Source organism: Hypanus sabinus, chromosome X1 (genome assembly GCF_030144855.1).
Source record: "Hypanus sabinus isolate sHypSab1 chromosome X1, sHypSab1.hap1, whole genome shotgun sequence".
Lineage (NCBI taxonomy): Eukaryota > Metazoa > Chordata > Chondrichthyes > Myliobatiformes > Dasyatidae > Hypanus > Hypanus sabinus.
The window spans coordinates 23,671,162-23,683,721 of record NC_082738.1 but is presented as its reverse complement, the minus strand read 5'-3'; the positions used below and the strand labels follow the sequence as shown (position 1 = coordinate 23,683,721).

General features: G+C 41.5%; 1 protein-coding gene across 1 annotated transcript in view; it reads right to left on the bottom strand.

Annotated features, from left to right (window-relative positions):
* hat1 (histone acetyltransferase 1) overlaps window positions 1-11,702 on the bottom strand; it is a 33,977-nt gene extending 22,275 nt beyond the window's left edge. Inside the window, exons 1-3 of the mRNA XM_059956071.1 lie at window positions 11,599-11,702; window positions 7,504-7,575; window positions 6,913-6,988 (exon numbers count right to left, since the gene is read on the bottom strand). Of these exons, the coding sequence (XP_059812054.1) occupies window positions 6,913-6,988; window positions 7,504-7,575; window positions 11,599-11,605 (155 nt within the window). The 5' untranslated portion in view covers window positions 11,606-11,702. The remainder of the gene's footprint in view (window positions 1-6,912; window positions 6,989-7,503; window positions 7,576-11,598) is intronic.
* Between the last annotated feature and the right edge of the window lie 858 nt (window positions 11,703-12,560).

The window sequence follows — 12,560 nt, the reverse complement described above, 5'->3', positions numbered from 1 at the left end:
AAATTTTAAATTAGGAAGCTGTCATTTTAATGCTCTGTGCCACACAATATAACTATTCCAGAGGTCCGTACACAATGCAGAGCTATTCTAGAACACAAATCAGGAGCCATGATTGAATTCCATAATACAGAGGTCTTACTATAACCATGTGTATTGGTCAAAGAGAATAGGTACAAGACCAATCCTGAGGGTCAGGTGGATTGAGTTACAATACTTACATTGAACTGGGGTGCCATGGTAACATAGCTGTTAGCATGACACCATCACAGCTTGGTGTGTTGGAGTTCAATTCTGACATCCTGAGGGGAAGAAGGTAAGGTCGCTAGGTGCTTTTTAGACTTATTCCATTAATCCAGTTCAGGTATGGGGGAGACAGTCAGAGCAGTGGTGTGCTCCGTATGCAGTATGTGGGAGGTCAGGGTCAACACAGTTGTCCCTGATGACCACACCTGCAAAAGGTGCGTCCAGCTGCAGCTCCTATCAGACCCAGTTAGGGAGTTGGAGCTGGAGCTGGATGAACTACGGATCATTCGGGAGGTGGAGGCAGAGATAGATAGGAGTTATCAGGAGGTAGTCACACCAAAAAACCAAGAAGTAGGCAGATGGGTGACGGTCCAGAGAGGCAGGGGGAGCAGGCAGAGAGAGCAGAGCACCCCTGCGGCCATTCCCATTAACAATAAGTATACCGTACTGGATACTGTTGATGGGGATGACCTACCAGGAATGAGTTGTAGTGGTCCTGCCTCTGGCACAGAGGTTGAACCCTCAACTAGAAAGGGGAGGAGGGAAGAGAAGAGAGCGATAGTTTTAGGGGACTCTATAGTTAGGGGGGCAGATAGGAGATTTTGTGGGGCAGATCGGGAGTCTCGGATGGTATGTTGCCTCCCTGGTGCCAGGGTCCGGGACATCTCAGATCGGGTGCAGGCTATTCTTGAGAGTGAGGGCATGAACCCAGATGTAGTGGTCCATGTAGGGACCAATGATGTAGGTAAGGTGAGTGAGGGGGTCCTGCTTAGAGAGTTCAGGGAGTTAGGAGTGAAGCTGAAAGGCAGGACCTCCAGGGTGACAATCTCGGGATTGCTATCTGTGCCACGTGCGAGTGAGGCGAAGAATAGAATGATTATGTACATTAATACGAGGCTGAGAGCATGGTGCAGGAAGGAAGGGTTCAGGTTTTTGGATAATTGGTCTTTGTTCCAGGGACATTGGGATCTGTTTCAAAGGGATGGTCTACATCTGAACCGGAGGGGTACTAACATTCTTGCAGGAGTATTTGCCAGTGCTGCTCGGGGGGGTTTAAACTAGATGTGCAGGGGGCAGGGATCCAGATCCAGAGGGTTGGTCAGAAGGTGCATGGGGTTAAATGTGTACAAGGTTTGGGTGATCTTGAGAAGGTCATCAAAATTCAGGGGGCAATTTGCCCGATGGAAGTTCAAGGAGCTGGGTTAGGTACAGTAGACAGTGTTTTAAGCAAAGAGAGGAGGAATGGGCTAAGAATTCTATACTTGAATGCGCGTAGTGTCAGAAATAAGACAGATGAGCTTGAAGCTCAGATGAAAATGGGGAAATACGATATTGTTGGGATAACGGAGACATGGCTGCAAGGGGATCAGGCCTGGGAATTGAGTGTACCAGGGTATACGTGCTATCGTAGAGACAGAAATATGGGAAGAGGGGGTGGGGTGGCCCTGTTGGTGAGGAATGAGATTCAGTCCTTAGCAAGAGGTGACTTGGGAACAGGGGAAGTAGAGTCTGTGTGGATTGAGCTGAGGAACAGTAAGGGTAAAAAGACCCTAATGGGTGTTGTGTACAGGCCCCCAAACAGTAGCGTGGATATTGGGTACAAGTTGATTAGGGAGTTAACATTGGCATGTGCTAAAGGTAATGCAGTCGTTATGGGAGATTTCAACATGCAGGTGGACTGGGAGAATCAGATAGGTGCTGGACTCCAGGATACGGAGTTTGTGGAGTGTCTAAGGGATGTATTTTTGGAACAGCTTGTGCTTGAGCCAACCAGGAACGAGGCTATTTTGGACTTGGTGATGTGTAATGCACAGGAATTGATAAGTGATCTTGAAGTAAAGGAGCCATTAGGAAGTAGTGATCATAACATGATAAGTTTTTATCTACAATTTGAGAGGGATAAGGGCAGATCAGAGGTGTCAGTGTTGCATTTAAATAAAGGAGACTACGGAGCCGTGAGGGAAGAGCTGGCCAAAGTTAAATGGGCGGATGCCCTGGCAGGAAAGACAGTGGATCAGCAGTGGCAGATATTCTTGGGCATAATACAAAAGATGCAAATGCAGTTCATTCCAATGAGAAGGAAGGATTCAAAGAGGGGGAAGGGGCCACAGTGGTTGACAAAGGAAATCAGAGATTGTATAGCATTAAAGAAAAAGAAGTATGACAGGGCTAAGCTGAGTGGGAATACAGATGATTGGGAAAGTTTTAAGGAACAGCAGATCTTAACTAAAAAAGCAATACGGAGAGAAAAAATCAGGTATGAGCTCAGTCTAGCCAGGAATATAAAAGGGGATAGCAAAAGCTTTTTTAGCTATGTGAAGAGAAAGAAGATAGTTAAGAACAATGTTGGCCCCTTGAAGAATGAATTGGGAGAAATTGTTATGGGAAACAGGGAAATGGCAACAGAATTTAATGCATACTTTAGATCTGTCTTCACCAGGGAGGACACAAGCAATCTCCCAGATGTATGGATGGGCCAGGGTCATAAGATATCAGAGGAATTGAGACAGATTGACATTAGGAAAGAAACTGTGATGAGTAGACTGGTAGGACTGAAGGCTAATAAATCCCCGGGTCCAGATGTCTGCATCCGAGGGTTCTAAAAGAGGTGGCTCAGAAAATTGCGGATGCATTGGTAATCATTTTCCAATGTTCCTTAGATTCAGGATCAGTTCCTGAAGATTGGAGAGTGGCTAATGTTGTCCCACTTTTCAAGAAGGGAGGGAAGGAGAAAACTGAGAACTATCGCCCTGTTAGCCTAACGTCAGTCGTGGGGATGATGTTTGAGTCCATTATTAAGGACGAAATAGTGGCACATCTAGATGGCAGAAATAGGATTAGGCCGAGCCAGCATGGATTTACCAAGGGCAAATCATGCTTGACTAATCTGTTGGAGTTTTTTGAGGGTGTAACAAGGATGTTAGACAAGGGTAAGCCAGTAGATGTTGTGTACCTAGATTTTCAGAAGGCATTCGATAAGGTGCCACATAGGAGATTGGTGAGTAAAATCAGAGCTCATGGCATTGGGGGCAGGGTTTCAACATGGATAGAAAACTGGTTGGCAGATAGAAAGCAAAGGGTAGCAGTGAATGGGTGTTTCTCAGACTGGCTGGAGGAGACTAGTGGGGTACCACAGGGCTCTGTATTGGGACCACAGCTCTTTACGATTTATGTCAATGATTTAGATGAGGGCATTGAAAACTATATCAGCAAGTTTGCTGACGATACTAAACTGGGTGGCAGTGTGACATGCGAAGAGGACGTTAGGAGAATACAGGGAGACTTGGATAGGCTGAGTGAGTGGGCAGATATTGGCAGATGTCATTCAATGTGAATAAATGTGAAGTTATCCACTTTGGAAGCTGGAACAAGAGGGCAAAGTATTGTCTGAGTTAGGTAAGGGAGAAATGCAAAGAGACCTAGGAGTCCTAGTTCACCAGTCAATGAAGGTGAATGAGCAAGTGCAACAGGCAGTGAAGAGGGCAAATGGAATGTTGGCCTTTGTTACAAGGGGAATTGAATACAAGAGCAAGGATGTTCTTTTGCATTTGTACAGGGCCCTGGTGAGACCACACCTGGAATATTGTGTACAGTTTTGGTCTCCAGGTTTAAGGAAGGACATTCTGGCAATTGAGGAAGTGCAGCGTAGATTCACTAGGTTGATTCCTGGGATGGCAGGGCTGTCTTACGCAGAGAGATTGGAGAGATTGGGCTTGTACATGCTGGAATTGAGGAGATTGAGAGGGGATCTGATTGAAACGTTTAAGATAATTAAAGGATTTGATAGGATTGAGGCAGGAAATATGTTCCAGATGTTAGGAGAGTCCAGTACCAGAGGGCATGGATTGAGAATAAGAGGTCAGTTATTTAAAACATAGTTGAGGAAGAGCTTCTTCTCCCAGAGAGTTGTGGAGGTGTGGAATGCACTGCCTCGGAAGACGGTGGAGGCCAATTCTCTGGATGCTTTCAAGAAGGAGCTGGATAGATATCTGATGGATAGGGGAATCAAGGGATATGGGGACAAGGCAGGGACTGGGTATTGATAGTGAATGATCAGCCATGATCTCAGAATGGCGGTGCAGACTCGAGGGGCTGAATGGTCTACTTCTGCACCTATTGTCTATTGTCTATCCTCTGTATGCAAGCTTGTACGTTCCTTCCTGTGTGCACATGGGTGTCCTACAAGTGCTCTGGTTTCCTCCCACAATCCAAAGACACACCAATTAGTAGGCTAATTGGTCATTGTAAATTGTCCCACGGTTAGGCTAAATTAAATTGGTGGGTTGTTGGGCGGCGCAGCTTTAAAGGCCAAAAGGGCCTGTTGCACAGTGCATCTCTAAATAAACAAGAACTTAGAAAGATAGTGCTTTGCATCATTAAAAGGAGCTAATAAAAGGGTATCAGACAGAAATAATGACAGCTTGATTCAACTGGCAGCACTATCACGTTCATAAAGTTATGAGTTTGAAGACTTTTCTCAGGATTGCAGCCCATATTCCAGGAATGCTCCATTACTGTATAGGCAATGCCTCTGCAGATTTGAAGTTGAGGAGCTCTGCTTACTCAGATGGTTGGCAAATATACCACATCAAAGTTTAATCGAATTCAGCACTCATCTGATAACCTTGCCAATTTTCCACTTTTGATCAACATTAGTAAGGGCAGCATGTGCAATCCTACGTATAAAAGGTTAGAAAGCCAAGAAAAAGGGTGCGTAAAAGTTCAGTTACAATACCAAAAGGTAAGCTATAAAGTTGGGACAAAGGACAAAACAAAACATTAGTCTGTTTCTCAATGAAACAGAAAAGATCAAATGTAGTTAAGGTTTTCAAAAGTATAATAGTTTCATAAAGAAAATGGATTTGGGCATAATTTGCCTAATACTCATTTCCTTTTTGTATGCTTTCAGTGCCTTCTATTCTGAAGATCTACAAAATATATTAATGGCTCTACCATTTTGTTATTCCCATTATTAACCAGTTTCAAAACAACCAATTTGTTGCTCTCTTCCTTGCATACTTTCATAATTTGTTTTTATTCAATTGCTGATTTGCATTCATATCAATACTTTAAACTCATCTTTTCCCTCCTACTTCAGGCCTACCATTATTCTTTCAAATAAAGAAATTAAAATGTTGAAACCCATTACCATTTTAGCTTTATTCAGCCATTTTCTCCCCACAAGGAGTCCATTTCTCACATGTGGATCTTTCAATTGTACATTCATTGTAAAATTTGAAATACTGTATTTCTTAAATGTTTATCACTGCTCATCTATTGTGAATTCTCAATATAATTTCCCACTCTAGTCAATTTGCACCTTGTGCTCAAGTAATGGTCTTTCTCTGTATTTAAGATTAGTTGTGTACTTAAATTTGTTACTATCAGAATGTATCATTTTAATCACATCATGATCACTCTTTCTCAGAGAATCCTTTACTCTGAGATTAGCAACCTGCCTCCTTTTCCTACTTTGATCTTATTTATTGCTGTGGTGTAACCTCTACACACTGATACTTAGTGTCAAACTTTGCTTACAATCATCCACATAGTTGGAATACATTATTACCTCATCGGATCTTTGTAACTTTCTCAACTTCCCCTAACACATTATGTTGTTTAAAGCCCATCTAAAAGCTTGGTGTTCTTTTTTCTACCAGGACACTTATTCCACCCAATTTAAATGAACAGCTCCAAAAATCAAAACTCCTTTCAAACACTCCAGTCTTTAAATCTATGACTCTAAATCATGAAATCAATGCTGACCTGTTTTAAAACCAATGCCAATTGTACTGCTATAAACTATTCACTAATGGAATCAGTGGTTAGGTACAAGTATCATAAAGATAAAATTTCAACTGTGCAACAGCCATCATGATTGTAGTATGTTACAAAGCAGTTTGAATGCTTAATTACTGCTGTACTGCACGAAATCTGAAGGCTGTGGAGACGCAAGAGTACTGTCAACCTATCAGCAGCTGACACCATACGACCACAAGGTAGAGGAGCAAAATTAGGCTATTAAACCCATCGAGCCTGCTCCACCATCATAGCTGATTTATTATCCCTCTCAACCCCATTCTCCCATACTAATCTAGAACCTTTCAAATTCTGCTTTAAATATACCCAACGACTTGGCCTCCACTATTGCCTGTGGCAATGAATTCTATAGATCCACCACCCTCAGGCTAAAGAAATTCCTCCTCATCTCTGTTTTAAAGGAACGGTCTTCTATTGAGGCTGTGCCCTCTAATCCTAGACTCAATCACTCTAGGAAACATCCTCTCCACACCTACTCTATCTAGGCCTTTCAGTATTTGACAGGCTTCAATGAGATCCCCCTCCCATTCTTCAAAACTGCAGTGAGTACAAGCCCAGAGCCATCACACACGCCATGTTAACCCCTTCATTCCTGGGATCATTTTTGTGAACTACCTCCGGACCCTCTCAAATGCCATCACATCCTTTATCAGATAAAGGGCCCAAAACTGCTCACAATACTCCAAGAGCAGTCTGACCAATTCCAGAAAGAGAACAAAACAACCAAACCAAGATCAGCCAGATCTGGTCACAGCTTGAAAGCAGATATATCTTGCAACATCTTGTACATTTGATATAGAAACCCTGCTTGACTGATTCAGCATCACTGAATTAACCCATGGAACATACTCATCTCCAAACACTTGGTGACTGAATAATGGACTGAAGCTTGTTGTCTCATCCTCCAGGTCTTCAGCAAATCGAACTGTTAACACAGAAAAAAAACACATTTCTGTTTTGGAGGAGGACAGATCAACGCAAATTGATTACTGCTTGATAGTTACATTAGCAATTCAATAGGTTAAAATAAATTAGATCTCAGGACCTGTTAAGAACTACTAATATGGCCATAGCAACAAGGACTGCCACACATACCACCATAAATGAATTAGCACTACATCACTATTCACTTCCTCACCCCACCCAATTCTATTACTAATTTGCCCAAGACTGTTGAAGTCAACAGAATTCCTCAATGAATGGGGGAAAAAAATCAAGAACTGCAAATGGTCTATATTTGATTTTTTTTAAAATTCTGGAAACGTTAAGCATTTTCAGCTTGAAATATTAACTCCATTTCTTTTACCACAGATGCTGCCTGATTTGATGAGTGTTTCCGTCATTTCTGTTTTCAGTAGTGTTTCCCTTTGTATTTGCCTTGCCTCCACCAATAATGGCAGCAGACAAATTGCTAAATAACAATGTTTTTGAAGCACATACCTAACTTCAGCCGAATAGCTTTGTTGGTATCACATTTGTATTCTGCCAACTTCTTCTCGAGATTCAAAATATCTGTAAATATAAAGCCAGATGAAAAAATTAAATGTGATATATATATTGAATGAGGAGAAAACTGTCCTGTCAAAACATTTTATATTCAGAAACCATATGTCATAAGTTTTAAAAAGAAGTGTTTTTATAAGACAGTGATATCATCATTAGTCATGGTCCTGCCTTTTCAAAGCACCAAGTTGGGGTCCATTATCTACTGATATTTGGAGGTTGGTTTTTAGAAATTGAATGGAGGTTCCAAGCAATTCACAAAACAAAAGCAGTCCTGGATTCACTGGGATCTAATGATGATGGGGAAGGAAGTTCAAGACTTAAAAGAGGGGAGATTATTGACAGTGTGGTCTAGGGATTTGTATGGACCACGGTTTGCAGAATCCAAGAATGGGAAGAAGGTCTGAGGCGAGAGAAGGAGAAAGGAAAACAGAGTTCAACACCTTTTTATTCTAAACAGGGAAGCAACAAGCAATATACAGAACAAAGCAACTCCGCAGTCAACTGATCAGGTCAAAGATCTGCAAACTTGACACTCCAGTCATGAATGGGGGAGAACATTTAATTAACTTTTAGGAGATGATATTCTCATACTCAATCCATCCCAGCCTCCTGAGATCTTCATAAACGCAGAATCTAACTTTCAACCAATTTGATACATTTTGTGATATCACAGAACAGCCCGGGGCAACAAACAGAGAGTACCTAAATACAGCAAGGTCTGAGCAATATTTTGACCTGATCTGAGAAATGGCAAGAAGCATCCATGCTATATAGTAAACATTTACAACAAGAGGGAGTCCAAAGACATTCCCTCATCATTCAAAGGCACTATGAATGCCTTGACCCCCACTATCACTATCCACATGGGAACATCACCATTTCCACACTCTACTCTGAGGCAGACATCTGACTTTTAACAATAATTACCAACGTTGCTAAGTGATTCCACAACTGCTTACCACATCTTCACCCACATTTCAAGGCAGCAGCACACCATCAGCAAGTAAAGAAAAGTAGAGAATAGAGATTTTCGAAGAAGCATTTCCACCTTTCCAGATCTTCAAACAGCAGCCAGCCAGAGTTTGGCCAATATTACCATACAACCCTCATTCCCTAGACTTCAGCTTTCAGATTGAAGTCTGCTGTATGCATTTGCAGCTTCCATTGACCCATTTGTTTCATCCCTTGTCTATACCAACCCCTTATGATTTGTACTTTCATCTCTTCCATCGCTCAATCTCTCCTGCTTTCACCTTACTCCAGTGAGGCCACATCTAGAGTACTAGTTTTGGTCTCTTTATTAAGGGAAAGATACATTAAATTAGGAGAGAGCTTGGAAAAGGTTCACCGGGGTTTCTTTAGTGTGGAGCGGATGTCTTTTGAGAAAAGTCGAGCAGTTTAGGCCTGTACTCACTGGAGTTTAGAACAATGAGAGGAGACTCCATTAATAACACAAGATTCTTGGGGAGCTTGACAGGGTAAATGCTGGGAGGATAATTTCCCTTGCAGTAGAGTCTAGAACCAGAGGGCTAAGTCACAGAACAAGAGGTGAGCATTTACAGTAAGACTGAGATGAAAGGAAGAATTTCTCTTCAGATGGTTGAGAGTATTTGGAAATCATTGTCCCAGAAAGCTGTGGAAGCCAAATTCTGATGCGTATTCAAAGCAGAGATGGAATTTCAATCATTAAGGGAAATCAAGATTTATGAGGAGGTAAGGAAAATGGACTGGAGGACAGTTAGATCAACCACAGTGGAGCAGGCATGAGGAACAGAATGGCCTCTTCCTCCTATTCTTTATTATCTTAATTCCATTTGTCTCTTTAATTAAATAAACACCATCTTATCAACCCAAAATATTGCCTTCTGTGATCTGGTTTTCTCCACTTAGTCAAAATCTTTCCTTTTCCACAACTCTAAACCCAACTAGAGTACATCCACTGAAAGAAAAAAGTCCAAAATGCGTTAACTCACACTTATTTACATCTGCCTCTTTTTGATATGCTCTCGTTTCATCAATATCCTTAGTATAGCGTTGTTACTTGTAGATCCACATTCAAATAATTGATATACAGTAAAGAGGCCACCAACTTGAACCCTATATTGTGCCACTCCCTGCTTCAACCACTGAAAAATTCTCCTTAATTGCTACTCTTCCTTCTATTAACTTTTCTTTTTAAATTCAGTTTGTTGGCCACTCTTGAACTCTACCTTTTAATCTTTACTAACCCCCCCCCCCCACCAAAAGCTTTTTTATATTGCCAGAGACTGGTTACCCACCCAAGTTGGTGCAGTCTTTCATTGATTACATTATGGTTATTATTCTATTCTGGATTTATTGTGTATGCTAAGAAAATGAATCTCAGGGTATTATACGGTGATATATATGTATTTTGATAATAAATTTACTTTAAACATCTCCACATCACCTGTAAGAAATTCTGAAGTTTGCTAAACACGATTATCCCTCTTGAAAATGTGATTACTTCTTTCTTTTCGCCTGGCTACATAGTAATTCATCCCAAGAAAATATTTTTTTATCACAGATGCTAACTGCAACTACTTTCTCCCTGATCTAAAAATGGGGATAATGCAGGCCAGTTACTTTGTCACTCATTCTTTCTCATTGCAGCCCTTAAGTATCATGAAGGGCTTTAGCAATTTCTCCCCTAGAATTCAAGAACATCTCCCAACAGAACTTGGTACTTTGTATTCCTTTGCTTCCCAAGACTTTCTTCAAATCATCAGGTGCATGATCACAACTTACAAGCAAGTTTTGTACCTCTCCTCCATCTACCTATAAACACAAAGCTTTAGAAAATTACAGAAACTTGAAACTTCACCTTAAATCACCACATAAATAATATAAACTAGAAATAACATAGACAAGACATTCATGAACTTTTATGGATGAAAGAAAAATGGAAGGCTATGTGGGAGGGAAGGATTAAATTGATCTTGGAGTAAACTAAAAAGTTTGCCACAAAATTGTGGGCTGAAAGGCCTGTATTGTACTGCACTGTTCTATGTTCGAGCAATAAGCAAAATATGAACCTCAAAGCTGAACCTTCCTGCTGCATCACTACAAGTTCATGGTGCTGCAATTAACATTGCATGGTCTGCTGGAACATTTGGGAGTTTCTTCTGAATTGATCTAAACGTGTATTTAGCTAACGGAGGTGGCAGGTATGGCAAATCAACTTAGGCTCAGCTCAGTAATTTTTTTTTGAAAACAAGACCAAGCTCACTGCCTGAACTTTTTGTTTGCAAATGTGAATCAATAATTTCCAAATTGTTACATTATCTCAAATACTGTTGGTAACACCCTTATCAAAGTTATAATATGGTGGGCTTAAATGAACACTTCTATGCAGATATCAAACTGCCACTCACTCTGTCAGATATATCTTCCAGTCTGAGAAGTACACAAGCATCCATTTACCACAGCAAGACTCGGAACTAGTTGGTCTTACTTAATCTATTTTCTACTTTCTAGATCCAATGGCGTAAATGAACAAACAGAAGCACAACCTTATTGTGTCTACGTCTTTTGATTTTAAAAAGGGGAAGCTTTTCTTGACACTGAAGGAAGCATTTTTCTCTCAATCAACTTCACTGAAAGAAAGATCATCACCCATTCTTTGTTACTGGGATCTTGCTGTGTAAAACGGCCACAGAATAGCTCTGAAGTACATGTTTGATCATAAAGTGCCCGGAAATGAGCTATATACATGCAAAGAAATGGAGAGGAGTAAACTTTAAAATGCTGCACCACAAGTAACAAGAGCGAAAGAACAGTATCCCCAGTACGTTGGGTAGCTGAGGCTCTCTGTGGTGATCTCAACACCACCGCCCCCGAGCTCCACAAACTTGCCGGGAAACTGACAGCCCTCCAGCTCCACACGCGGCGTCTCGCGGCGCCCTTGCAACGATCTGCCGGAACTCCGCCCACTAAGATCGGCAAACCCACACTTTTTCCCTACGAAACCTTTAGCGTTTCTCCCTCTTTTCCAAACCTGGCCGTACTCACTTGCCATCTCTGCAGCCCAGTACACACAGGCTGACAGTCCAACTCACGCCACCGGCTCCTGCTCGATTGGCTTTGCCTGTCCCCGTGTCACGTGATTGTCAGCCGTCAGGCGCGGGAAGGTCGATGCGAGAAAAACATATCAGAAAAGCCAAACTCCGCCCCTTCAAGAGGGAAGGCATATATCTATATACAATAAAGTAAGTTTTAAGGATAAAATCAGCCTCCCGATACGGTAACAAAAAGCTTCTGAAGTAAAACCAGAAAATGGTGCAAACCTTCATCAGTTCTGGCAGCATCTGGAGAAGAAATCAGAATTAAAATTTCAGGCCTTAGACCCTCCATCAGAACTGGTCTGAGTTTCAAGATATACCAACCTGCCATAATGTTTAAGAAAGTAGTGCTAGCAACTGTTCAATATACTGTGAAAAAGGCCACTGTTCAAAAGCAATGCAACAAACCAATTTTTTGGAGATTAGGATTTTCACAGGAATTAAATTTCTTGTGTTCAGTTTTCAACTGCTGAATCCAAAGGTCAATGGTTATGGCAGTCATGAACAACGTCGTAGGCAAGGACGTACTAAGACTAAACTTGCAGCCAGACCGAATGTGCAAGGTGAAGTACAAGTAGACTTGATATTACAAAGACATGTTCTGCTGGCATTGATTAGGTATGCTCATTTGGGTTGTGGTTTGCATTCCTACTTAAGAGATGAACACAGAATCCAGGCTAATTTCATTGGTGTAATGTTGGAAATGCTTGTTCATATATGAGATACCGTAGGCCAACTTGAAGGTGGTGACAAATCAACAGAAAGGAGGGAGATTGAAAATATGGCTGAATAGTAACACAACAACAACCTCTTACTCAATGTCAGCAAGACCAAGGAACTGGTTATTGACTTCAGGAGGAGGAAACCTGAGGTCCATGAGCCAGTCTTCATCAGGGGATCAGAGGTGGAGAG